We start from the raw sequence: 25,115 nt of genomic DNA on the forward strand, positions 1-25,115 counted from the left end.
CCCGTGTGTCGTCAACGGCACGGAGCGTAGGGAGGAGAAGGAGGGACAGGCACAACTTGAGCATGAAATCGCTGTGATCGCCCATGCATCAGCTAGGATCCCGGAACGCAGGCACAAGTCCGCACAGTCCAAGAGGAGGCGGGACTATGGCCAAAGGCACGAATAGGATTCCTGGGATCAATCAAACCCCATCTGTGCCTGCTCAAATTTGTTTCGATGTCCGAGTCCATCTGCTTATGCACATCTCCGCACTAGCGAGCACAAGTATCCCTGCATGCAGGCTGAGCCGAGGGTCCCCTGGACTACAGGGACACTATTGGCTCAGGCCATCCGCTTTCCGCTTTTCAGCTAAGCGTCATTGGCTGCGCATTTAGGTCCAACGTTCCCTTAAATGCGTCCCGCGACGACGGCCAATACCTTAGCGAGGTGAAGGAAATGACCCGACAAGGGGTAGGTGGTAACGAATGCGGGTGGCAGTAACGGTGTTGACGAAGGGGGTGTGATAGATGCGCGAGAGGAGCAGCATCAGCAGATGTGAGGCGCAAGTTCATACGACCCTGGGCGCAGCTGGCTTCAGACGAAAGCTGCGTGGACGGTAATTTGCTAGATGGATATTATCGCCGTCCAAAGCTCCGCGTATGCCTTGCCCTATCAGTGATTCTGGACGCCTCCGGCGTAGTCTGGCGTTGTTGATGAGCTGTGATTCAGGGTTTCAGCCTCTGCCCACGCCGCAAACTTGGCCCACTGTGGAAAGCTTTGGACCAAGTGGCACGTTCGTGTCCCGGTCCGAGCTATCAAACTCTCGATGGCGCCCAACGCTCCGGTGCGCCAGTGCGGTACCGTTAGGTTATAGCCATCGCCTGTAATTAGAACATCGATCTTGATACTTTGATCACGTTTCGGTCTGGCAATCCCATGCCTGTTGGAAGCCTCAAAAAGGAGGCATATATGGATTGCCATACTGGTAGGCAGTTGCATGAATGAGCAGCCTTATCCTGTACTGCCGAGTCAGGTGAGAGTCAAGCAGAGGTAGTCGACTTCCTACTTTGAGACGAAAGGATTCATCCGTGCGCTCTTGGCGGTGCAAAGGAGCCGAACTCGAGTCCAGATCGACGACGCAATTCTACAAGTTGAAAGTAATGGAAACCTCAGCCTCAGAGTTCTTTTTGTGAGATGCTTAGTTATCATGTCAGAGTGTATTTGTAGCAGTCCTCAGTCATGGTCAGTCGGGTAGTCGAGTAAGGAGTTCGGCACATGTGAAAGTTGAGGATCGCAGGCCGTCTTCTTACCCCAACAAATCGAGAGCAAGATCCACGCTACCATGACGTTTGATCTCTGGCCAGGCTGAGCCTGTCGAATGGGCAATCCCCCGCGGACGGGAAGGATACAGTTTGAAGGCGTCGCGCGACGTGCAAGTGGCATCCTGAACGCGATCGATTGACGTTTCGTTGAACGCCTCCAAATAAACAGCCTTGCCGTGTGGTGGAATCGCCCGCAACCATCATTCTGAATCGACACTTCGCCGATGGGGTTCACGAATAATGGACCCCGAGTGTAACAAGGAGTATGTACTTGGTCCACCAGCGGAGAGTGGGCCTGATGTGCGGACAGCTGAGGGCGCAATACGGCGGCCTGGCAATCAGCAGAACATTCCATGATTCCACCCGACACGCGACATAACAGCTCACGATCCAACTGTCGCACAATGTATGCCTCGTCAGGTGTCAGTCGGTATTGCTCGGCCCTACTGGACCTCGTGGTTGTCTCAGAAAAGCAAATAGGAGATTTGCGTCGTAATCGGCTACAGCGCCCTGAACCTTCGGCGTGGACGAGAAGCTTAGACGATATAGCATGACGCGGAAGCGCCGGTGCCGGCTGACCCTATTTTAGCGTGCCCCTCTCGTTGTCCTGCGCCATCCCTTCTTGCTTTGCTCTGCTAGCTTGTAGGCGGGTGGCTGGTGGTGCCCTCTAACTGGGTTGTCTGCTCGACGGCAGGCAGCCAGTGATTGCAAGTTGGGACGTCAGGGTTCCCGAAGCCAGCAGCCCCGCCATCGCGTGACTAAGCGACTATCCGCCGAAAATTCGAGCAGACAGTCACAGCGAGCATATCGTGATATTTGCGACAACAGTTGTGAATTCCTCGAAACAACACAGGCGACATGGCGCAACCAGATCAAAATGGCCCACCGGCGGCGTCTGCAGATTTGCCACCGGCGATGGCTGATGTCAAGTCGAAAAAAGTAGACGACTTGCTGAAAGAGATGAACCGTATGCCAATCTTCATGACCAGTCTAGATGAAACAGATGGCGAAGGAGGCGAAAACATGGCGCTCGAGGCGTTGAAAGCGATGGCGTACGAGGGAACCCGTGCGGAGATCGCTGAGAACTTCCGGCAACAAGGCAACGAATGCGCGCGGGCAAAGCAATGGACAGACGCGAAAGAGTTCTACGATAAGGCAATAGCGGCGCTCAAAGGTCCACAAACAAACCCTGATCCAGATGCGGAAGGTCCGGACGTTATTCCCGTGGAGCTTGACGAGAAGGAGGAGGCGGAGAAGGAAAGGGCGATTGCGGAGGCTGTCTATGTCAACCGAGCATTATGCAATTTGGAGAAGAGTGAGTTTGCAAGCACACCCTGAAGACAGGCATTATGGCTTCTTCACCAAAGTTTCGACTATGGTCTGCTGACACACGGCAGAAAACTATCGCTCTTGCATTCAAGATTGCGTATCAACGCTCAAGATCAACCCCGCAAACGTCAAAGCCTTCTACAGATCAGCCACTGCTGGTCTAGCACTCGACAAGCTACAGGAAGCAGCCTGGGCTTGCGACAGAGGCCTGGCCCTAGATGCCAACAACGCCCCTCTCAAGGCCCTCAAAACCAAGATCGATGCTCGGAAGCAGTACATAGAATCCGTCGAAAAGGCGCGTCGCGAACGAGAAGAAAAGGCTGCATCAGAGCGGGTAACACTCAAACTCGCCTTGAGGAGCCGGAATATCCTTACGCGGAGCACGGAGAAGCCCCCAGATCTGGAAGACGCCACTGTCAAGCTGGAGAATAGTCTGGATCCTTCCTCAACACTCACGGTGCCAGTCATACTGCTGTATCCCATGCACTCGCAGTCTGACTTCATCAAGGCGTTCTCTGAGAAAGAGAAGCTAGACGAACACCTCGACTACATCTTCCCGCTGCCATGGGACGAGAAGCACGAGTACACCATCGACAACGTAGAGTCCTACATGGAAACTGCAGCCGGCGGTCTGATCAAAGTAGGAAAGAAGATGAGCCTGGGCAAAGTGCTTGGAAGCGGAAAGCCAGAGATCGTCGACGGTCTGGTAACGATAAGCGTGATACCAAAGGACAAGGCAGCTGGTTGGATAGAAGAGTTCAAGAAGCGGAAAGGAAAGACGACATAAGTGGGTTCAACGCACATGCTCGGCAATCCCGAGGAGCGCATCAAATAGAACCGCTCACCGGACCGAACGATGACGATGTCTAGACGAATCGACGATATGAATGAACAGACACATGCAAGAAGCTACGGGCACCAAGTGCCAGCCCCTCACATCACTCTCCGCTCTAACCAATTCCACAAAATCTCCGTGGTCTCCGTACATGATCGCTGACGTACCTCCCGCACCGACCATCCACAACGTGCATCGCGTACCGTATACCCACTGAATCACTACCCTGACCCGTGCTGTCCTGTCCGAGGAGCTCATCGGGCAAACCGGCTATATCAAACCACTTTTATGAACTCGACCACCAACTTCGCCCAAATAGTATACAAAGGCTAAATAGAACTCTGACCACCTTCCAGATCGTGTTCCGCCCGACCCTCAAGCCCGGTAACGGGATGCATGCACGAACGCATCGAGGTGCATTCTTTTCTGCATGCGCAAGAACGACTGGCAGCGGCTACGTGCAGCAATGTTTCACGTAGATAACGTTTTCCCGGTGCTTGCCTCGATTTATGTTACTGTATATGATTTGCCCTGCAGCCACACCACCATCGCGTACCGCATTAAGCAGGGGTTCGCACGGCTCGCTTATGCAAGGTACATCTTTTGTCCCATGGATCAACACGTTGCGCGGCGGCAGGCTGAGAAATAGCTGGTGGGGTCGGGGCTACGGGATGTCGCATTTTAGCCGTCGGTGCGTTGTTGGGGCCCGGACGTGCCATTGGCGGTAATATCGAGGAATGATAATGAGGGGTTGGACCAATCATCACGACAGCACGAAGGAATTTTATCTAATGCTTCGGATTTTTATGTTGGGAAAATACATTGATGTGATGTGCTGCAGGAAGTGCCTGTACCGTCGCCAAACAGGGGCTGACAACGTCATCCGCTGACAGATAGGAAACATGGGCCCGGGGGTAAATTGTACAAAATGAACCTTCACCACATATGATAGCCATCCAACGCCCGGTCGCCATCGTACTTCCGCTCGAGTGAAAGCAATCGCTAGGTCTACTGGAAGGTTGCCGAAGCAATCTGAATGTGAACATGAGGCCGATAAAATGAGAATATTAGAACATGACAGAAGCCGACAGTTCTGATACCCGAAGTGGTTGGATCGCAAGGTACATGTAATGTGTAGTATGCCGCGAGATGGTGTCTGGGGCATCTGGAGTACTGAGCTACTCCTTCACGTAGAGCTTGTCCTTTCGCACCATCGCTTCCTTCAGGTCATGCCAGGCCATTCTGCTCATGAACCTATCGGCACCATGATGGTACTTCTCGGGCTCCCGCACCACTTCGTCGGCCTTGATCTGCTCCAGGTAGCCCAAGAACCTGACATCGGTACGGCCCAGTTGCCGACGTCCGCCAAAGTACATTGTGACCTTGCGGAGCTTGGCGTTGCGGAGGATGCGGAGGCAGTTCGCCAGGTAGTCGTCGTTCAGATAACGGCGCTCCTCGTTGGAGCGGACATAGGGTGTGTCCTTTGGGCGTGCGTCATCGAAGACGAATTTGACATCGCGAAGGTATTGAATGTTCTCGGGGCCGATCATTCTCAGGAAATGCAGTACGTCCTGATAACCAATCTCCTTGGGTACTGGCTCCCAGTAAGGTCCTCGAGTATCGTAGTGCCGGTGGAAGGAGAATGTGTTCTCGCCGTATAAGATCGAACAGCCTTCGTTATGCACCAGCTTACAGGTCCTGAGGAATTGACCAGACTTGGTCAGGCTTTCCTTGGGATCGTTGACCGTCATCGGAATCCTGAGCTTCGAGGTCTTGTCCTTGCGAGCGAAGATGTACCGATAGATAGTGTTCCTTAGCTCGGGCGGCAGATCCGTGAAGCCTACGCTGTGTACCGCGGACTTTCCGGCTGGCTGCGGACCTGTAACACGGGACTTGTTCGATTTGCCTGGCTGCATCTCATGTAGTTTGCCCTGCTCGTTGGTCTGTAGGATGGTGCTGTCGAGCTTGACGAAGAGTGGACCATGAAAGCCTAGCGGGACGTTGAACTGCAAGGTCATGGGCGGCTTCTTCGGAGCACTCCGATGAAAGGCGCCGGCATCCTCATTGTCGGTGAGGTCATCGAGCTCCTGGCGGTAGACAACGGGCTCTAGACGCGGAGACGGGGGTGAAGGACTGCGCTTGCGCTTCAGTGCGCCCTTCTTCTTCTTGTCTGAACGGCTGCGCGGGTCCATATCATCCTCTTCTTCCTCGTCGCTCAACTCACTCTCGGTCAAGGCGTCAAAGTCGGCGTCTTCGAAATCGACGTAGCCTGCCACTTTCTGAATCTTGCCTGCGCTCTTTCGAACCGGACGGCCTGTCTTCTGGTTGTACTGCGTGATCTTGGAAGGGCTGCCTAGCTCTGGGCTCGAGTCGCGACTCTTCGATATCGTGAGAGGAGGCAGGCTCGGTGTCTTGAGTTTGGGCGCCATGATGTGATTTTTATATGCAGACACCTTGCTAGTTGAGGTTGTTAGCGGTGTAAGAAACAGTCACGCTTAGCCGTTGGATGACCGCTGTTAGAAGCAGAGGAAGAGGTAGAGGTTGCGGCTGCGGTCAAGATGGGGTTGATGCAGTAGACGCGGGGTCAGTAAACAGAGAAAGCGCGTCTAAGGCAGTGACGGTCGTTGCCACGCGCGCTTTCCAGGCTAAGGACTGTTACTAGTAACCTTGGCAGTCGGTTGGTGGAGGTGAGGGCAGTGTCCTTCATCCATGCTCAAAAGTTCCTACGATCTGACAGACTGAGTGCAGGCTGTCACCTGTCTTTCGTGCACGAAGCTCGAAAGCGCACGTTGAAAACGCTTATCAGAAATTGATTACAGTCTGTGTGTGAAGAAGCTGCCGAGTGGTACTGCCGTGGGTCCATCAGGGTCTCTCAGGGTCGGGGTAGAAGTGAGTGGGAAGCTTGTGTCCAGCCGTGTTATCTAGCAGGAACAAAACTCAGTTCCGCGTTCGGCTTCTCGATTAGCAATTACGGATGCTGAGAGTTAAAGTGAACCGCTGTTGCTTCGCCTGCTTATGTGAAGGTGTAGAGTCAATATAGTCGACGTCATACTGAGGTGTGGCACATTCATGGTGAGTAATTCTTATGAGCAACAACAAGACGTGGTGACAATAACGATTACATTGGAATGCTACATACAAGGTGACGACAGCGGAACTGAGTGAAGACACTATACATTTCGTGCTCCAGACCGTACCGCGCCGGACACAATACAGCAGCATCAACAGATGCTTCCTACGTAACGAGCCGATCATAAAATTTTTCGTCCCCCTAGGTGGTGGGTGCCGGGGCGTGTCAACAGCTCCCACATCGGCCAGCTTGCGCCAGCCAAGTGAGGATGCAGCTGAATTGAAGCAGTCATATCATCTCGGGTTTAGTTACGTGAAGAAAAGAAGAGCGGACGCGAGACGGAAGGTTCGATATTTTACCGCCGGAGAACGGAGAAACGGCGCCGAGGCCCTGACCCCTGCCAGTGCCGCCCTAGTCCGTGATTAAGCGGGCCCATCGTTTCGTTGCCTCATTGAGACTACGAGTCCGGCTGGCATCGAGCACGTTTATAAGGTCGCGCCACGCTTCCACTGTGTATACCAGACTGACCCAACATGGCCAACCTCAGAGCAGCCTGCAGAGCGCCTTTGCGCCAGCTCACCTCTCGCTCCATAGCCTCAATTGCCACCAACCATGCAAGAATACAGACACAACAATGGCGGGGCTATGCGACAAGTATGGATGCGCAGCAAAAGGTACGTTTTATGATAGCAGGATGAAGCGGGAAGAAATACTAACAAGCGGTAGATCCTCTCCCAAGATCTTGAACAAGCCGATCCCACCGTCTACCAAATCATCAACAGGGTTCGTTGCCACATACCCGGGTCGCAGATACGAAGACGAAGCTCACAATACTTCTATTGTAGGAGAAGAACCGCCAGAAGCACTTCATCAACCTCATCCCCTCGGAAAACTTCACATCGCAAGCCGTGCTCGATGCGCTCGGCAGCGTGATGCAGAGTACGTTCTGCGCATCCTCACACCACAACCTCAAGCTTACACGACGCCATAGACAAGTACTCGGAAGGATACCCAGGCGCACGATACTACGGAGGAAATGAGCACATTGACGAGGCCGAGCGCCTTTGTCAGCAAAGAGCACTCAAGGCATTCGGTTTGAGCCCTGACGAGTGGGGTGTCAACGTCCAGCGTGAGTCAGTCGATAAAACTGCTATACTATGTCTTAACACAACACAGCCCTCTCCGGATCACCCGCAAACCTCTACGCCTACTCCGCCGTCCTCAACACCCACGACCGTATCCTCAGTCTCGACCTCCCCCATGGCGGCCATCTGTCGCACGGATACCAAACACCCACCAAGAAGATCTCCGCTGTATCCAAGTACTACGAGACTCTCCCATACAGGCTGAATGAGAAGACTGGTATCATCGACTATGAGAAGATGTCGGAACTGGCTCACCTTTACAGGCCAAAGGTCATCGTTGCGGGCACATCAGCATACAGTCGGTTGATCGAGTACGAGCGCATGCGAAAGCTGGCAGACGATGTTGGCGCATACCTCCTCTCCGATATGGCTCACATCTCAGGTCTCGTTGCCGCCGGCGTCATCCCCTCTCCGTTCCCCCACTCCGATATCGTCACCACCACAACACACAAGTCGCTGCGAGGCCCGCGAGGCGCTATGATCTTCTACCGCAAGGGTGTGCGGAAGGTTGACAAGAAGGGCAAGGAGGAGATGTACGACTTGGAGGGCCCCATCAACGCATCCGTGTTCCCAGGCCACCAGGGAGGACCCCACAACCACACTATCACTGCTCTGGCTGTAGCTCTGCAACAAGCTTCAACCAAAGAGTTCAAGGACTACCAACAACAGGTTCTGGACAACGCAAAGTCCCTCGCGCAGCGCCTCGGCGACTCAAAGGAGAACGGCGGTCTTGGCTACAACATCGTCTCAGGCGGCACTGACAACCATCTTGTCCTTGTCGATTTGAAAGACCGCGGCGTAGACGGCGCACGAGTAGAGCGCATCCTCGAGCTTGTAGGCGTCGCGTCGAACAAGAACACTGTTCCCGGTGACAAGTCCGCCATGAAGCCTGGTGGTCTGCGTCTCGGAACTCCCGCCATGACAACTCGTGGCTTCCAGACCGAGGACTTCAAGCGTGTGGCTGACGTCGTGCACCGCGCCGTCGGAATTACCCAGAAGCTTGATAAGGACGCCAAAAAGAAGGCCGAAGACACTGGTCGCAAGAACCCCGCCAGTGTAGCCGCGTTCAAGGAGTACGTTGGTGAAGGCGAGGACATCACCGAGATCATCGAGCTCAAGAAGGAGGTTGAGGACTGGGTATCTACATTTGCGCTACCTTGGGACAAGGCGCAATGATGAGAACAATATGATGAAAATTTACGCCTTGTAGCAGGGTTTCGGCGTTCGAGGTGAAGGAGGGCAATTTTGTGTATATATGATAAGCTTCTTTTCACGGCTACGAGAACAATAGCTCGCTTGCCTCCACCACCAACCCACCCTCACCACACTTCCATAGCCATTGTGCGCTTCCGTTCTCCTCAACCTGCTTTAGTGCTTCTTAAGACTATGCTATCCCTTGATTCTTATATCTTTTCCAGTCCTTACCGACATATTCTACCCAAGCGGAGACCACACATCCTCGATACGCTGCCGAGTTGACACCATCATCATGCTCATCATTACTATTCTCGCGCTCCTCATCTTCATGAACTACACTGGCGGCGCATTAGTACTCGCCGAAGATGCTACAACGGCGTATACATCTACACTCACCACACCCATCTTCATCTACCTTACTCAGCCCTCCGATACCACAACCGAGACAGTGCCATCAAATACCTTCATTACTACGACTGAGTCCACCCCGGCGACTACCGAATCAGAGCACCAAACCACTACCCTCACACTCCACTTCGTCTCGCCAACTACACCAACAGCAAACCCCACGAAAAACACCACCGTCAACGACTTCGGCGAACAAATTAGCCTCTCAACGGAACAACATGATTGGGTCGTAGGCGCAACAGTGTCCCTACTATGTTACGATTTCCTCGTCATGGTGGCATTCGCGTGGTGTTGGGTCATGGGCTGGTTCTGGTGGTGGAGGAAGGTCGATAGAGGGGACGGGCAGATGGATGGGGAAAGGAATGTGGAGTGGTGGGGAAGGAGGGCGGTGATGGATGAGAATATGGAGAGGGAGATGCGGAGGTTGGGTATGGTGTGATACATTCAACGGTCGAGAAGGGGTAGGAGATCGAAAACTGTTTGGGAGAGGTAGATTTTGGACCACCTGTATCATTACTCTGAAATCATCATTACATTCGACGAACCAAGCGTCAGATCGCTATACCATACACATGGACCCACTCAATCTCCATCTCCACCTCTAACCACCTACCCATGCATAGTCTGCCCACCCGGCCCCCTCTCCCAAAACTCCAGCGTAAGCGCAGCAAGAAAACAAGGAATCTCCTTCCTGCCCTCAACCCAATACACAATCTGATCGCGTATCTCGCCCGCGAACACACTCTGCTCTCCGCCCGACACCTTCATCGTCCCGTTCTCGCCGTCAAACACTATACTGTTCTCTCCATCCTCGTCCGCTTGTTTGAACATGCTGGTCACTTTGACGCGGCCGTTGGGCATAAAGTCCAACTTCCAGCCTAGGATGGAAGCGACGGCTTCTCTGAACTCGAGGGATTTAGCGGCCCAGATTTGTTTGAGACGCTTGATCTTCTTCTCAGAGGAGGCGAGCTGGGTTTTTATTTCTTCGAGCTCGTCTCGGGCGGCGTCGAGCGTGGCAGCGGGGACGGTGGAGGGGGGTGTCCTTTGGTTCTCCAGCTGGTCGATGAGTTGAGCGTTGGCTTCGCGGAGATTGCGTACGGTGCTCAGTTTGAGGGCTTCGGCGTCGGCGGTGGGGTTGGATTTGAGCTCTAGAACGCGTGTTCGTGAGGATTCTTTTAGCTTCTTCAGCTGCGAGTGCTGGGCTTTGTATTCGGATTCGACGAGTTTTTGCTTCTTTTGCAGGGCGTGAAGGTCGTCTTGTAGTTGGCGGTTCTTCCGACGTAGTTCGCCAACGCGTTCATCATTCTCGTCTGTATCGAGAGCGCGCTTCTGGCCTGTGGTCGCAGGCGCGAGTTTCTCCAGGTTGTTGAACTCTTGTTGTAGAGTGTCGACCTCTTTGCGATATTGGTCGACGAGATCTTCAAGCTCCTTTATGCGCTCAGACTTTGCAGCGTCGAATGTGTCGGGCTGCATTTCACGCTCTTCGTCGTCAAAAGCCTTGACTTGGGCGCGCAGGAAGTCGACTTCCTTGGTTGCGAGAGCCTTCTGTCGTTCGAGGCGCGCTCGCACCTTTGCGTCGGCACTGTTCGTCGCGGCGGTGTTTCCGGCGGCCTTGAGTTGCTGAATCTCGGCTTGTAGTTTGGCCTTCTCCTCTTCGAGAGCTTGTATGGTAGCGTCTTTGACAGTGAGTTCAGGCTTGATCTCGCCCAATCTGTTGAGAAGATCGGTTCTCTCTATGCGCTCTTGGATGAAGGCTCGCGCGAGGTCTTGGGGGGTTTCGAAGAGTACTTCGCCGTGTATCTCTGCCTCGGCCTCAAGGTACGACGTCCAGGAGTCGCGCTCTTCTTCCAAGACCTGCTTCCTCAGCTCTGCCTCTCCCAACTGCCGTTGTAAGTCATCCATCATGCGCAGCTTTGTCTGCAGCGACCTCTTCTCCTCCTCAACCACCTCGATCGCCTTGTGTTGCTTCCGGTACTGCTTGAGCTCAGTATTCTGCTCCCTCGTGAGGGTCTCCAGCTTCTTGATGTGTGCGACTTGATCGGAGAGTTCCCTCTTGATGACTGCCAGTGTTTCCGCATCTCCAGTGATTGCCTTCAGGCGCAAGACCTCAGCCTCCATCTGACCGACTTCCTCCTCCTTCTGCGCAAGCTTCTTCTGCGACGTTTGTAGAGCATTGACCTTGGCCTGTAGATCTGCATGTATCTCCTCCACACTCTCCTTCAGCGCCTTGTGCTCTGTCTGTAGGGTGTTGTATCTGTGCTCGTTCTGCCGTTGCGACGTGGACAACTCCTCCTTGACCTCGTCGTATTCCTCTTGTAACGATTGCGCCCTCTCTTGACTCTCCCGCAATCGCCGTTCCAGCGCTTGCCGCTCGTTCGCAGCCTTCGTCTGTGCCTCCGACATCTCCTTGGTCAGCGCATCGTATTTCTTCGCGGTCATGCTGTTGGACGCCTCGACCTGCTGGGCTTTGCGAAAGTCGGCATCGGCGCGGTTCTGGGCGTCGCGGAGTTCTTGCGCATGCTCCAGCTTCATCATCTCCTTTTCTTGTTTCGCGGTTTCGAGCTCATATCGCACTGTGTTAAGTTGGGCGCGGAGGTCTTCATTGATCGGGTCAGAAGGCACAACCGTGTGCGGCGCATTCTGGGAGGCTCGTAGCGTGGTTCGAAAGGTTTCGCGGAGAGGTTCTCGTTTGGCAGTCGCAGGCGCGGGTGTAGGCTCCTCTTCCTCGCCGGTGAGGAAGTTGAAGGAGGGCTGGGTCGTGTTGCGCACCGCCATGGCAGGAGCGACTCCGTGTTGGTTTGTTTGTTGTGTCGGGACGGGTAAGGAGCGTATATAGTCGTGATTCAGATGTGGAGGCGGCGATTACACCATTGCGTGTTGGCGAGAAATGCGCTTTCTTCACGACACGGCGCAGATTTGAGGCGGGTGGTGGGTAATTGGTCGTTCTTGTTGTCGCAAAGCACCGTGTCTGGGGTTCACGGCGCCGTTCGGGCAAGGCCGCCTCAGGTCTAGCGCGTGAGCCCTGGAAGTGCGTCTGGCGCGCAAGCACGTGGCTTTCACTCTACGCAGGTCACGTCATAACTCAAGCATGCTGCGAAAGAACCAATATTCGTTTCCGATTTGAGGCCATTAATGATAATTATGCCTGCATCCTGAGTTGAAGAGCCAACTACTTCCTACTCCCGTACACCCGCCCAGGCTTTCGAAAAGATATCGCCTTCGCCATCCCTCCAGCCCCATGCAACACAGTAATGCTGGAGCAGCATTTCCAGCTCCTCCAGTTCGTCTAGGAATTCCAAGCCAGCGATGCGCTCCTTCTCCTCGTCGTCGATCCACTTTCGCCAAATAGTACTTGTGTCCGCGACCTTTGCCCCGTGTGTCAAGCCATAGCCCTGAAGGCGCGCACGTTGGTCGCCCAACTCAGGATACGCTATCAATGTATGAAGGTGAATGTTGCGGGACTGGAGGTTCGAGATCATGGTGCGACCAAAAGCATCTTGGGGTAGGATGGGCTCGTAGAGAATGAGAGACGCAGGTGTCGCAGGTTGTAGGTAGTGTGTGAGCAGTGATGACACTATTGATTTCACTGTCGAGGGCTGCAGGTAGACCAGACACATCTCTGACAGGATCAATGTAGGTATGCTCGGGTCCAGGTTCGGTATCTGAGGGAGGGGCTTCTCTTCCGACGGGTCGGCCAGAGTACGTAGGTCGAGCGCATGGATGTTGTACGTGTCTGAGTGGTAGGAGGCTGAAGTCGACGGTATGTGCAGTAGCTTTCGGTAAAGCAGCGGCTGTCTCTGTATTGTGGCTATCTTGGCGAGCGTATTCGAAGGGAAGTCGATTTCGTGATATACGAGGCGCGTTTGAGGGTATAGGTCGAGGAGGCGGAAGAATCGCGTGTCGGTGCCAGCACCTAGAGAGATGATCTGCTTCGCCGACGAAGGGTAGGTGACGAGGAACTTGGCGACGAGAAGGTCGATGGCCGAGGTGCGGACATAAGTGCCTCTGTTGAGTAACGGCAGCTTCCTCGTCGTCTGTTGTGTCGCGAACAGCTTCGCGTATGGGTCGTGAAGATAACCTAGCTCTACACAGCTCACCCTGCTCCCCGCCGCATCTTGATCAGTCCCCTTGACGGCATCGTCGAGAACTTGGGCCCTTGTTTCACTGGAACCTCCAAGACCACCTCTTCCACGTCCTCTGCCTCTTGATGGTCCGCCGCGGCCTTGTCCGAGAAGAGTTCTTAGGTTGGGGATTTCGTTTGAGGAGGCCATGTCCAAGTTCGAGATGGGCGGAAGTGGTGGGGTTCCAAGCTCCAGGTCCGCGCGCTAGGGCTGCACGCCAAGCCTCTCGCCCGGCCTGCCTATGGAACTTCTGGAGATTTCTTTGACGCGCCCGTCTTCACTCACCTGTTGCGCCGACACCACCGCCCGACACTCGTTCCCCCGCATCGACGTCACCGACCGCAAGCATGGAAGGCGAAAAGTACAGCGCGTCTCTGATTCGCCTGTGGAGGGTTTGGCGGACAACCAAGGAGATGATGAACGACCGGGTGCGTTGCGCATGCGCTTGCGCTTTGGGCGACAATGGACTGCGCGCTGACTCTACCAAAGGGCTACATGATTGTCGAAGATGACATGACCATGTCACTTGAGGAGTTCTCAAGGAAATATGCGCGCGAAGACGGAGAGCCTGAGTATGCGCCAACTACAGCCATGTCTAGGCCGCAGTACTGACCCTAACCAGCCGTTCGCGCCTCAACTTCTCCTGCCAGCCCTCCGAAGACATGCTCCGAAGGTATACCGATGCCCCGACCAAGAAGAACCCAGAGCCCCTACCCAACATCGGCACCATCTGGATTGAGTTCAACGCCGACGAGAACGTTGGAATGAAGCAACTGCGCGACTACATGTCCCATCTTGTCAACGGTTCCTTCCACTCCGGCATCATGGTCACCGTAAAGCCCATGACGGGTATGGCCCTTCGACTCCTCCGTGGCGCGACAAGCATCACCGACGGTCCCAAGGGCGGTGTAGAGGTCTTTGTCGAGCAAGATCTGCTGGTCAACATCACAAAGCACGAATTGGTGCCCAAGCACGTCCTGCTGAGTGACGAGGAGAAGCAGCAGCTACTTCAGCGATACCGTCTGAAGCAGACACAGCTCCCCAGAATCCAGTCCACGGACCCAGTCGCCAAATATCTCGGTCTGAGGAGAGGTTCTGTCGTCAAGATTATCCGAAAGTCAGAAACAGCCGGTCGATACGCCAGTTACCGATGGGTCATATAAGCGTTCAGACGGAAGGGTAGAATGCGAGAGAGAAACGTTCGAGTACAGCGTGCTGTTCAAGCGAAAGCGCGCATGCGTAATACCTCCAGCCGCGTCAAGGCCTTCAGATTGGAGTAGGTACCAAGACCGGTGTAGCATTGGGCGAGGCGTTTGGCGATGGAAAAGGGTCTGGTTTTTGACACCAATATTGTACTATCTGAGAAGCAGGAAGGAAAGCCAGGGACGAACGAATCAAAGTCTCAAGTCTTCATTGCCATAAAGTGCCATGCTCTGGTGCAGAACCCTTTGTCCATGCCTCACACCAATGAGACAGGGTCAACTACGCCACAGCCATCCGCGTCACCATATGACTTCTTTCCATACCACGCCGCATCCACACATACCCGATACCCTTAGTCCCCCTCCTACCCGCTCCTATTCCCAGCCCAACCTTCCCTTCCAAGTAACTCTTTCTGAAAACCATCGAAGTCTGTGACCCAGCATTACCCTCATCGGTGAACTAGCCCCATGGACTATTCAAAGACGCATCATCCTATTCCGGTAGCTGCTAGTTGCAGACACGGATAGCGCGGCCGCTTGGGTAGCTTTTGTACCGTTCAAGTCACCGTTCAGAGGACAAGTGGAGAGCTGACTTGGCTTGGTTGGGGTACGGGAGCCCATGTGTACGGATTTTGTTTACCGGTGAGCGTGGGGTTTGGTGGTGATGATGGTCCTGCTTACGATCAGCAGGGCGGGCTGAGGCTGATGGGCTGATGTTACCAGGTTAGACGAATGCCGCTAACCTTGCATGCCGCTCGCCGGATTGGGAACATGGTAGTTTTACGGTGGTGGTAGCGCTGATCGTTATTACATCACCATAGCTGCTTAAACGTAGGTGCAGTAAATATGATGGACTCACTAGGTTCGATCCACAATCCCCGCGACTTCAGATGATGTGCATTGAGCGCTGGAAATGCGACTTGGGGGTATCAGGCCAACTGCACTGTACGCCCTGCTGATGCAAAAAAACTCTATGCGTACATGGTACAAATACTGTGTTGGGGTATAATAGGGAAGCTGTCTGTAAAGAAGACACGAAATGAAGTCGAAACATCGCCGCAAACAATCTTCCGCTGTACACCTGCCTCCTCAAGCCTCGTCATCCTCCTGGTCGAACGTCTCGGAAAAGTTGATCAGGGAGGTGAACTGCTCCGTCGTCTCCTCAATCTCCATCGTTCTTCGCTTGGCTTCATCTGCTAGCCATCTAAGCGGCACCAGTATCATCTCCCCCTTGTTATTCTTGACAAGCTTCGTCCTTGCTTTCTTTGTAGACGATGGCTCTGGTAATTCGACTGCGGCCTCCATGGTGGTGATCGCGTCGCTGCGTCTGTGCCTGTGTTCGAGGATATCCACGTCAATCGTACGCTTTGCGATGACATGATATATACGAACCTTCTTCTGCTGGCCATAACGAAGACTTCGAGCGATAGCTTGTGTCATGGCCGAGTCGTAGTCATATTGCGTCTTTGCCAAGAAGGGCGAAACAAATATGACGTGATTGGCCACTGTGAGATTGCTGTAGAGGGTCAGTACAAGCGAACTGTCCATGGAAATGAGAAGGACTTACACGCCAGCTGCTGACCCGCTTCCCAGATTGAGTATGATGAGCTTTTTCCTCTTTTTGGGATTTGTGTTCGTCTTGAAGTCCTCCATAAGCTTCGCTGCCGACGCCTTATGCCGACTTCCGCCCAGCGAGTGGTAAGAGACATTACAGTGGTCGAACACGGTCTCGAGAATGCTGATGATCTCCTCGTTTGGCGCGAAAACGATGCATTGATCAGATTGTGGAAGCCCTTGAACAAGATGGGCAATAGCTTCAAGCTTGTTACCAAAGCTCTGACCCGTATGTTTGTCGTTGCTTACACCAAGATCAGCCATCCTGATCAGGTTGCCTTCGCTTGCGTAGGAATTGCAGCCAGTATGTACGCAAGTCTCGTCGTCGGTTCTTAATGCAAGACACTCCTTACATGCAGTATGTCCGCAGTGCGGTATCGAGAAGAGTTGTTGAATGCTAGCCACACCCTTGCAGACAGACGAGCTACAGTGGGTAGTGTTTTTGTCGAAGGTTGTAAATTCAAGATGATCGCGAATAGATACGATGAAACGCTTTGACCTTGTCCTATGGGCAAGTTCGAGGGCAGCATCTCGGAGCTGTGATAGTTCCTGTTTGATCAATCGCTCGCGCTGGACTTTAGACATGTCTGCGACATCAGCAAGCCCTGATTTGGGTGTCTTCTGGGCTTCTTTGATCAAAGCACGAACAATCCGACTGGAGTCATCATCTCCGAGCCATTTGTACATCAAAATATCCTTCTTGAAATGACCATAAAGATCTTGAATGGTCGACTCAGTGCTCTTAGACTTCTTCATCAAGCCTTCGAATTTTGACAGAAGTTTTAGCAACTCCTTCTTCGTGCTGCGTAACTGCTGCGACCTTTTCTCGATTAGGAGCTCGAGCGCAGATTTGCCTTCCTCGGTCTCAAAGAGCAATGCACACCTCAGCAGCGCTTCTTCGGCACTCGCGGAGTTCTCCAAGCTGTCGTTTAGTCTGGTACTCCTGTCTGAGCCCGACTTCTTGTTGAGCTTCTTGATCTGCATTCTCTGAGAGATGAGGTATTGGGAGAGCTCTAGGTAGACAGCATGATGAGCAGCATCAAGATCCACCGATATGAGCTTTTCTGAGCAGTTAATGTGCTGCAGCTCGGCTTCATTCTCTCTCACAAAGTCATCGAGAAACTCCTGTGCCCGTTGATGTCTCGCCACATGCCATTGCCTTGACATCACTTCCGTTTGCGACAAGAAGCCTTCAACGTCGGTCTGATCAAGCTTTGACATCTTCTCCGCGGATGTCGTAACCGAGCCGTCGCCGCAGAAATAGCGACCAAGTTTGACTCCTAAGAACGATGCCAGCTGGTTGACATCAGAAAAGTTGGCTAAGGCTGGCGTGCCTGATAGGACCCAGCGTTTGTGAGCAGAGACTTGCTTGATACTCGTCGCAATGAAGTTGCTCCAGATCTTGTTGGTATCATTGAGATAATGGTACTCATCGACGATGATTCGGTTGAAGCGAAAGAGATGAAGCAATGGTGTCAGGTGTGATGAGTTGTCTTGTCTTATCTTGGTGAAACTTTTCGCCTTTGCGTTTTTCGAGGAACCTGGCTTCGTCCTCATGGTGCTGAACGACTGGTACGCGCTACCATGCTGAATGCTGATAGGCAAGGTCGCTTGAAATTCGCGATGCTGAAGCCGTTCATTCATTAGCTCGTTCGTCAACCGTTGGAACTCCTTGTATGGATGATGCTGGTACACCTCCAACTGACTTGGTATCTCACCAACAGCTCTCTTCATCCAGCAATCAAAAGCATGCCGACCGGTCACGATGGGCTCAGGCAGTGCGGCGAACTTTGCTAACTCTGAGACGTAAGCTTCGTCAGCAAACAACGTCCACGACACTACGATGACTTTGCTTCGGCGAAGGTCGTCGATAGTGAGGCTCCTCAATTGACTGCAGCTTTCTATGACGAGAACATCGTACTCTTCATACTTCTTTGAGCCTAGAAACTTCTCCAACTCTGTATTCCACTGCTCCGTGATGTGCGGTGGGCAGACAACAAGTGTAGCTGCTGAATCCAAGAAATGAGCTTGTTCACACGTCAGATCTTGACTGTGCTCCAGAAGCTTTTCCGGCGGGATCTGATCGAATTCACTTTGGATGAGCCCGATGCTGGCGACGGTCTTGCCGAATGACGGTTGATCTGCGAGCACACCACCGCGGACAATCTGTTCCATTTCGACCCGAGCCTCTGCTCTCCAGCCTAGACCGGGGTGAATCGACTCTTCAGTTTCACAGATAGCAATTGCTCTGCCTAGCTCTTGACTCAACATCCATGAGACAGTTTTCAACTGGGCACCTCGCAAGTATTTTGGCAGTATAGTCGCCGATGACTGACTATTGCTCACGTTGCTTTGTAAGTGAAACTTTGGGAAGGGTTGAGGGGGTAAGTCGGCATGATCGGTAACCAGTCTCCAGGCTGTGGTCGCAGATACAGCCTTTGGAAGTCTCCCTTTAGCACAATGCACCAAAGACATGACATCGACGCCAACCTGAACACGTGTCCCCGTCGCGTCACTAGATGCTTCTAGCTGGAATATCGCAGGGCGCTGCTTGACGACGCGCTCGAATGTGGCAGCGGCTTGGCGATCTTCGTGTGCCGTCGCTACGCCTTTCTCATCTACACTCCATAGAATCTCCGGATAAGATGGCGCGCAAAAGCAATGTTCGAGCGACTCCGATTGTAGAGGCTGCCATGATGAGCATGCAGGCAGTGTCTTAGCGCGTTCTAAGGCCCATGAGTAGTCTGCAAAATCCTGGACGGAAAATTGGTCGTGGAGGAAGACGTCGAGGCAAGTGAGCGCCTGGGAGCAACTTGGCAAGCCGATCTCAAGGAGACGTTCTTCCTCAAGGAACCCAACGTCCAATGGAACACCTGCTGATTCCATTGGCATCGAGACGGAAGTCCAAACGTCTTGAATCGTGGTAGTAATAGCTTGCACACAGCCGTCCTTTACATGCCAGGGTCGCCAGGCAGGATTCACATGAGCAAGCGTGATACGGCTGTCTCCATAATGCTTCCGCGTATTGTCTTGGCTGAAAACGAAGCTGTCATGATCTGATCGACCAATGGGATTGGGATCAAGGAACAAGTACATATTGTCTGATTCCGTCGACCTTTTGTAGAGGCTGGTCGACGCAGTTCCACAATGCGGCTGATACTCGTAATCGCCGATGATGGCCGTCAACTCTTGATCATCGCCCAGGATCTTGATGGTCTTTGGTACGGTCTCTTCTTTGAAGTCCACAAGACCAAGTCGACTCCGCCACGAGCTGACCTTCTCAACTGAGCCGCTAACATTGAGTGTATGGTTGCTGATAGACGGCATGCGTATTTTCCACTCAACGTCGAAAAGATCGTCTGCGACATTGCTTTGTGCGATTGGATTGCGGAGAAATTCTCGCAAGCGACTGTTGCCAGGAATACTTGGTGGGCATTTAACGAAAAGTGACCATTGAATGTCAAAGCCAACTTTCAGCTCAATTGTGGCCCGGTGCGAGCTATAGGTGATCTTCCACTCGTTGTACTCCCTGGAAAACTCGTCGATGCAGAAATACTGGGAAACCAAATGCGCTTCCGACACTGTAGTAAGATATTGGCTTAAAATCGTGTCTTCTGCGCCTAATTCGGAAGCGAGATGATGTATGTTCGGGAAAGCCTTGAGCTTCAGTCGTGGAGGTAACTTAGGCCTCCAACGCCTGATGAATTCGTCGGGTTGCAGCTTTCGCTGTCGGGTCGATATGATTGCTTCGTAAACGTGCCTGGGGTTACCCGCACATGATGTACAAGCCGTGTGTTCACACGCTGAGCATAAGTGAATTGCGTTCTTGCTGATGAGCTGCCTGCCTTCGCAGTTGCACATACGCGCGCTCAGCTTCGCTTCCTGCTGAAGCTCCACCAAATCGAGATCCGCGTAACTATTTGGTTCTAGGATAGTTTGCCCTAGGATCCCAGGATGAGTCACCATCATGCTGGTGGGGGGTACATATGATGCCTTGTCAGATGTGACATTGTATTCGGAACGGAAAGCTTGCGAGCCGGCAATGAGAGCAGAAATGAGAGACGCCCCGATCACTGTAGTTGACATGGCGTTGCCAGCGAGGTTTTGCAGGTCCTTTTGTGTTTCGTTCGCGAACAGTAGTCGATCGAGCGGCATGCCTTGAAGGATCAAAAGCTGACTACCATTCAAAGTGTGCTGCCCGCCTGGAGTCAGGCATGGCGCAATGCCCAAATCTGCCTTGAATCGATCGACGTTCTGACTGACATCCCATAGCGCCATCTTGTAGAGCGAGTCGCAGCCCTTGAGAGCAGCAAACTCTAGGTGAGCAATGTCGATAGCATCATGTACTCTCGAAGATTGAGAATTGTAAAACTTTCGGTCAGCGAAATCGGGAGGCCTGCATTTTCGTTAGCCCGGATATCAAAGACATAGCTGTGTTGTGCAAGCTTACATGACCGTGCCGTTGTCGCTCCGCCGGCTCACAGGACTGAGTATCCCGAGTTTCTTCTCAGACCGAATGTAGTCATTCCGGAGCTTGCACAAAGCCCAGTCCGGCTCGTTCTTCAAAATGCTGTAACCACTTGACTCTTTCAGCGATTCAGAGAGAAACGCCTCGTAAGGGCTACTGCACTGACTTTCCAAGTTTTGCATCAACACCTTCCACTGGTATGTCGCTCTCTTCACATCTTTACCGAAATGGCTACGCTCCACAGCGATCCTGCACATTCTCTCTCGGGTTTGCGGCAGATAGTAGTTTTTCGTGTCGCAATAGATCCATTGAGCTTCGTAACCGATCTTGGACCATCTTTGTACCACGTCATCCCAAGTCTTCTTCTCATTCTTGACATTCTCCAGCAGTACTAGGCTGGGGCGAAAGCGCTCCGCGTAGGTGTAGATTGCTCGCCATGTGTCGCCCGATTCGCCACCGTCGTCGAGAGTTTTGCCTTTGTTGTTCATCCTGGAGAGATCTTTGCAGACGAAGCCGGCGATGAGGACATCTATGCGCGTGGGAATGTCTACCTCTGCTCCGTACGCTGTCATGGCGGTGGTGGTGTCCTTGCGAAGGAAGTCACGGACGTCTCGGAACAGCTTCTTTGGGGCAAAGTTTCTCTCGATGTATCCTTGCTTGAAGACCTCGATTTCTGCAGAAAAGTCTTGCTGAATGCACATCGGTGATTTCCCCATCCTTTCTAGTGCTAAAGATAATGTTAGCTTACATCCCCCTCTAGGCGTTGATGCGACTGACCTTTCGAGATCTCATCCAGGGCCAGCAACGGCGACTCGGTGCCGGAACACATGGTCGCTACTCTGATAGGTCTTTCTCCTAGATTTTGAAGAGCTTCACAAAGGCCGAGGTTTACTGCCCTGGCAGTCATATCAAACATGCAGTCTTGGATGTTCGAGAGCGGAGGAAGGCTTAGATCGATGCCTTTGCCAGCTCGACTTGGTTCTCCAGTCTTAGTGTTCCGGCGTGGGTTTGGCTTGGGCTGATCGTCTTCCACCGGGATGACGTCTTCATCGAACGAAACATCTAGCGATTCAGCGTCACTGGCGCCCGATGCTTCCTCATCAGAAGATGCAGCATCAATCTCCGCTTCGCTTTCTTCTTCTTCGTCCGTTGTAGGAGAACTGTAGATGTCTGACACGTCCTCATCTTCGTCTTCGGCTGTGAGACTCAGGTCTTGGTCGGATACGTCCTCAAGCATAGGTTCAACATAGGACACCCTAGGCCGAGCCCTGCTGGAGCGTCCACTACGACCAATGCTTAACGTGTTGACCTCTTTTCCCTGATCCGTGTCGTTGTCCATCATCGGAACGTCCTCATCACCAGATGCTGCCGCTGACTTGGGATCGTCTCCTAAGACAGGGTCGTTCGAAGTGACGGGTGAAGGTAGCATGTCGTCGCCATCATGCGCTTCTTCGTTTGCTTCGATATGCTTTTCTGGTGTCCCTGGGGCTTTGCGCAAACTCGACCTGGGTGGGCTTGACTGCGGGCTAGCCACCTGTGTATGCTGATCGGGTGTACTGCTCGGTAAGACCTTTCTGCGTTTCGATCTACATGTGCCGTTGGTTTTGCGATCGAAGCCGTCACTCAAATCCTCCGTAGTGAGCTGTGTGTCATTGTTGGTTTGGAGTGCCTCGCTACGTTAGGTTCTTCGGCCTCTGCTGGACTGCTCTGGTGCAATAGCTTCAGACTGAGGGGCAATCTCGATTCTTGCACCTACTTCCTCCGGCTTGGGCTTCTTTTTCTCGGGCAGCTTGCGACATAAATGTACGGTTTATTGCGAATACAAGTATCGCAAGGGTCACTTCCGTCACACTGCTTGAACCCCCGTATGGCGCATCGTGGACAGCGTGCCGCTATCGCTGCTGATTCTTCCGGTGTGGGCAATCGACATTTCTTCTTCTTATCCCGTATACAGCGTGTACATAGGTCTGCTCCTTGTTCTGTGTGACATTCGTAAGCCGCGTTGCCTCCACGTGTGAGACAAAAATAGCAGCAGTCTGAAGGTATGGGTGGATCGGCATCGTCGGTCGCTGGAAGAGGCGTCGTGGAATCAGTAGGGATAGAGGGTGCGTCAACTGCAATTGGTTAGCTCTCGAGGGACAGCTAGTGGTGATGATAAGGTGAACGGCATAACATGGACATGCTGGGCTGTGTGCGTGCGGTGAGCGCGATTGCCTCGTGTCTGTGTCTCGGCCAGAGGAGTGCGCTCAGGATTCCCTTTGCTGGTGGTGTGTGGCCGTGGTGCAACATGAATGATATCATCGTCGTACTCAGACACGCTGTGTGAAGGTGACACTTGGGTGACGCGCTTCCGCTTACGCGAATTGTTTTGTCCCATGGTGAGAGTATTTCGATGCAAGACACGTAATTGAGTATCGGCACAGCCGTCAATCTAGGGATAGAAGAATGAAGTGGCGCGGTTCGCTCATGGCATGCGATTTGCGCGTTGAGGGCAATAAAGTCAATGGAGTTCATGCGGCATGCAAGCACGTAGCGCGACGACGCGTCGCGCTAGTGGAGCGAAAGCACGTGGGGCATCCTGTCAGGGCACGTACCCCGCATGCCGTCTCTCGCCGCTGGACTGCATGACCTGGGAAAGACACGATGAGAGATAAAATGGGCTGAGTAGGCCATGAGGTGAATTGAGGGCGAGAGGGTTTGTGTGTGTCCCTTTGAGGCATGCACAGCCGAAGCGGATAGGCTACTCTGAGAGGGAAGGTGCCATCCTACGTAGCGAAGTCGGACAGCATTCAGCTCAATGTATACCTACGTACCCACCCTCGCGGCTTGGTACTCGTATTACCTTCACCGCAATACCGAAAGAAATATACAGCGCCCTTGCATTATCCTGTATTCACCACGATTCGTAGCACACTTCATGGCTAATCAGGCAGTCAACACATTTGAGGACCTCACTGGTGTCTCGACTTCCTCCTTCAGCAACCCGTATGATGCATTGATATCGGCATGTGAGGATGATCCGGTAAGATTCTTTAATATCTGATCTTTGCATGTACTTATCAAACAACGCAGGTACGAATCCAAGAAAAGTACCAGTTGCACCGGACCACGAGGAATGCGCAGCAAAAGGTGAAGATGCTCGATACGAGCTTCCAGGGCGTCAACATAGATCCCATACTCTTGAGACTGGAAGACGCCACTGTCGAACCTGGATTCAAAGATCCCCGCAACTGTTTCGTAAGATTGCTGATGTACAACTTGCCTCGATACGTGTACTTATCATGTGCAGGTATTCTGGGGCCGTCCTACAGAGCAAGTCAAAGATATGATCGCCCGAGTGCAGCAGGAACTGCGAACAGTAGCACCAAGTAGGCACAATATCATGGCTACCGTATTGCAATGCTAATGACAGCAGATCTATGGCTCATGCCCCGGGACAACCAGCACATTACAGTACTTGAGGTAACGCATTCGAAGACGGCACCAGAGATCCAGCAACTTGTCGATAGTGTGCGAGACAAGATACCTGCTATGGCCGACTATACCCACGAGCATCGCACGCGCCTCATTAAGCCTCTTATCGGGTACGATGCCTCGGCGATAGCGTTGAGCTTTGTACCTGCAGCTGGCGAGGGACTGCACTCTGGCCGTACGCCCGAGGACGACAAGTTCACTTACCACCATCTTCGCCGAGATATGTTCTCCATGTGTCGCGATGCAGGTCTTCAAGTGGAATCGCGATATGTCGTACCGTCAAGCCATCTCACCATCGGCCGCTTCATATATACCAAAGATCAGGAAGACGGAAACGGCTCGCTAGATCCTGAGAAGACGAAGGCTTTGATCGACAAGATCGAGGAGATCAACGCGTGGCTGCAGAAAGACTACTGGCCGGGACATAATGAAGGCAAGATACCTGCTGGTGGAGAGTTCAACGTGGGCCAGGAAAAGGGTTTGCATTGTGGGACGGGTCCCCTTTGGTATGGCGGAGGCGATGCAGTGCATCTTGGGAAGGGCTACTGAGCACCTGGGCAGCGTGAGGTCTTTCAACAACATGTTGGTACCCGCTTGATATTGGAAGGGCTTTTGTTCCGTCGCATTCTACCAGTCGGTATCAAAAACGTCGACATGGTAAACGCATACATTATCCTATGGCCTGTGAAGTTGTTGAGATTGATTCGTGTGTGCGTAAACGCCTCGAATCCTAGCCTTCCCCTAGTGGCGGCGGCGGGGATGACGTGTGGCGTGTGGCTTGGCCAAAGCGCGTTCCTGAAGCTCCCCACGCGGCACCACAGACCCTGACGGTCAGGTTGTATCACGCTTGTTTCTGCTTCGGCTTGCATAGCTTTTGGACTGGACAGATCATCGAGGAGTAGACATTACACCACGACCCGGCTAAACCTGTCCTTATACTGTAGCCTGGAG

General features: G+C 53.0%; 8 protein-coding genes across 8 annotated transcripts; 4 read left to right on the forward strand and 4 right to left on the reverse strand.

Annotated features, from left to right (window-relative positions):
* Positions 1–2,159: 2,159 nt before the first annotated feature.
* J4E90_004976 (uncharacterized protein) lies at positions 2,160–3,417 on the forward strand (the record flags this gene model as incomplete). The annotated part of the gene is made up of 2 exons (XM_051434534.1): positions 2,160–2,616; positions 2,699–3,417. The coding sequence occupies 2 exons, from the start codon at positions 2,160–2,162 to the stop codon at positions 3,415–3,417; spliced, it is 1,176 nt and encodes a 391-aa protein (XP_051291790.1).
* Positions 3,418–4,643: 1,226 nt separating this feature from the next.
* Positions 4,644–5,894, reverse strand: J4E90_004977 (uncharacterized protein; the record flags this gene model as incomplete). The annotated part of the gene is made up of 1 exon (XM_051434535.1): positions 4,644–5,894. One exon carries the CDS (start codon positions 5,892–5,894, stop codon positions 4,644–4,646), a length of 1,251 nt encoding a protein of 416 aa, XP_051291791.1.
* A 1,297-nt stretch (positions 5,895–7,191) lies between these two features.
* Positions 7,192–8,856, forward strand: CBS2 (Cytochrome B translational activator protein cbs2; the record flags this gene model as incomplete). The annotated part of the gene is made up of 5 exons (XM_051434536.1): positions 7,192–7,209; positions 7,262–7,318; positions 7,381–7,474; positions 7,527–7,664; positions 7,712–8,856. 5 exons carry the CDS (start codon positions 7,192–7,194, stop codon positions 8,854–8,856), a joined length of 1,452 nt encoding a protein of 483 aa, XP_051291792.1.
* A 1,038-nt stretch (positions 8,857–9,894) lies between these two features.
* On the reverse strand, positions 9,895–12,060 carry J4E90_004979 (uncharacterized protein; the record flags this gene model as incomplete). The annotated part of the gene is made up of 1 exon (XM_051434537.1): positions 9,895–12,060. The coding sequence occupies one exon, from the start codon at positions 12,058–12,060 to the stop codon at positions 9,895–9,897; it is 2,166 nt and encodes a 721-aa protein (XP_051291793.1).
* A 401-nt stretch (positions 12,061–12,461) lies between these two features.
* On the reverse strand, positions 12,462–13,556 carry J4E90_004980 (uncharacterized protein; the record flags this gene model as incomplete). Its single annotated transcript, XM_051434538.1, has 1 exon — positions 12,462–13,556. One exon carries the CDS (start codon positions 13,554–13,556, stop codon positions 12,462–12,464), a length of 1,095 nt encoding a protein of 364 aa, XP_051291794.1.
* A 197-nt stretch (positions 13,557–13,753) lies between these two features.
* On the forward strand, positions 13,754–14,569 carry J4E90_004981 (uncharacterized protein; the record flags this gene model as incomplete). Its single annotated transcript, XM_051434539.1, has 3 exons — positions 13,754–13,834; positions 13,896–13,978; positions 14,029–14,569. 3 exons carry the CDS (start codon positions 13,754–13,756, stop codon positions 14,567–14,569), a joined length of 705 nt encoding a protein of 234 aa, XP_051291795.1.
* A 1,128-nt stretch (positions 14,570–15,697) lies between these two features.
* On the reverse strand, positions 15,698–22,119 carry J4E90_004982 (uncharacterized protein; the record flags this gene model as incomplete). Its single annotated transcript, XM_051434540.1, has 4 exons — positions 15,698–16,124; positions 16,176–20,618; positions 20,673–21,417; positions 21,468–22,119. The coding sequence occupies 4 exons, from the start codon at positions 22,117–22,119 to the stop codon at positions 15,698–15,700; spliced, it is 6,267 nt and encodes a 2,088-aa protein (XP_051291796.1).
* Positions 22,120–23,607: 1,488 nt separating this feature from the next.
* J4E90_004983 (uncharacterized protein) lies at positions 23,608–24,713 on the forward strand (the record flags this gene model as incomplete). Its single annotated transcript, XM_051434541.1, has 4 exons — positions 23,608–23,712; positions 23,763–23,927; positions 23,980–24,058; positions 24,106–24,713. The coding sequence occupies 4 exons, from the start codon at positions 23,608–23,610 to the stop codon at positions 24,711–24,713; spliced, it is 957 nt and encodes a 318-aa protein (XP_051291797.1).
* Positions 24,714–25,115: the final 402 nt, after the last annotated feature.

This window comes from Alternaria incomplexa (genome assembly GCF_024043165.1).
Source record: "Alternaria incomplexa strain BMP 0042 chromosome Unknown scaffold_6, whole genome shotgun sequence".
NCBI classification, from domain to species: domain Eukaryota; kingdom Fungi; phylum Ascomycota; class Dothideomycetes; order Pleosporales; family Pleosporaceae; genus Alternaria; species Alternaria incomplexa.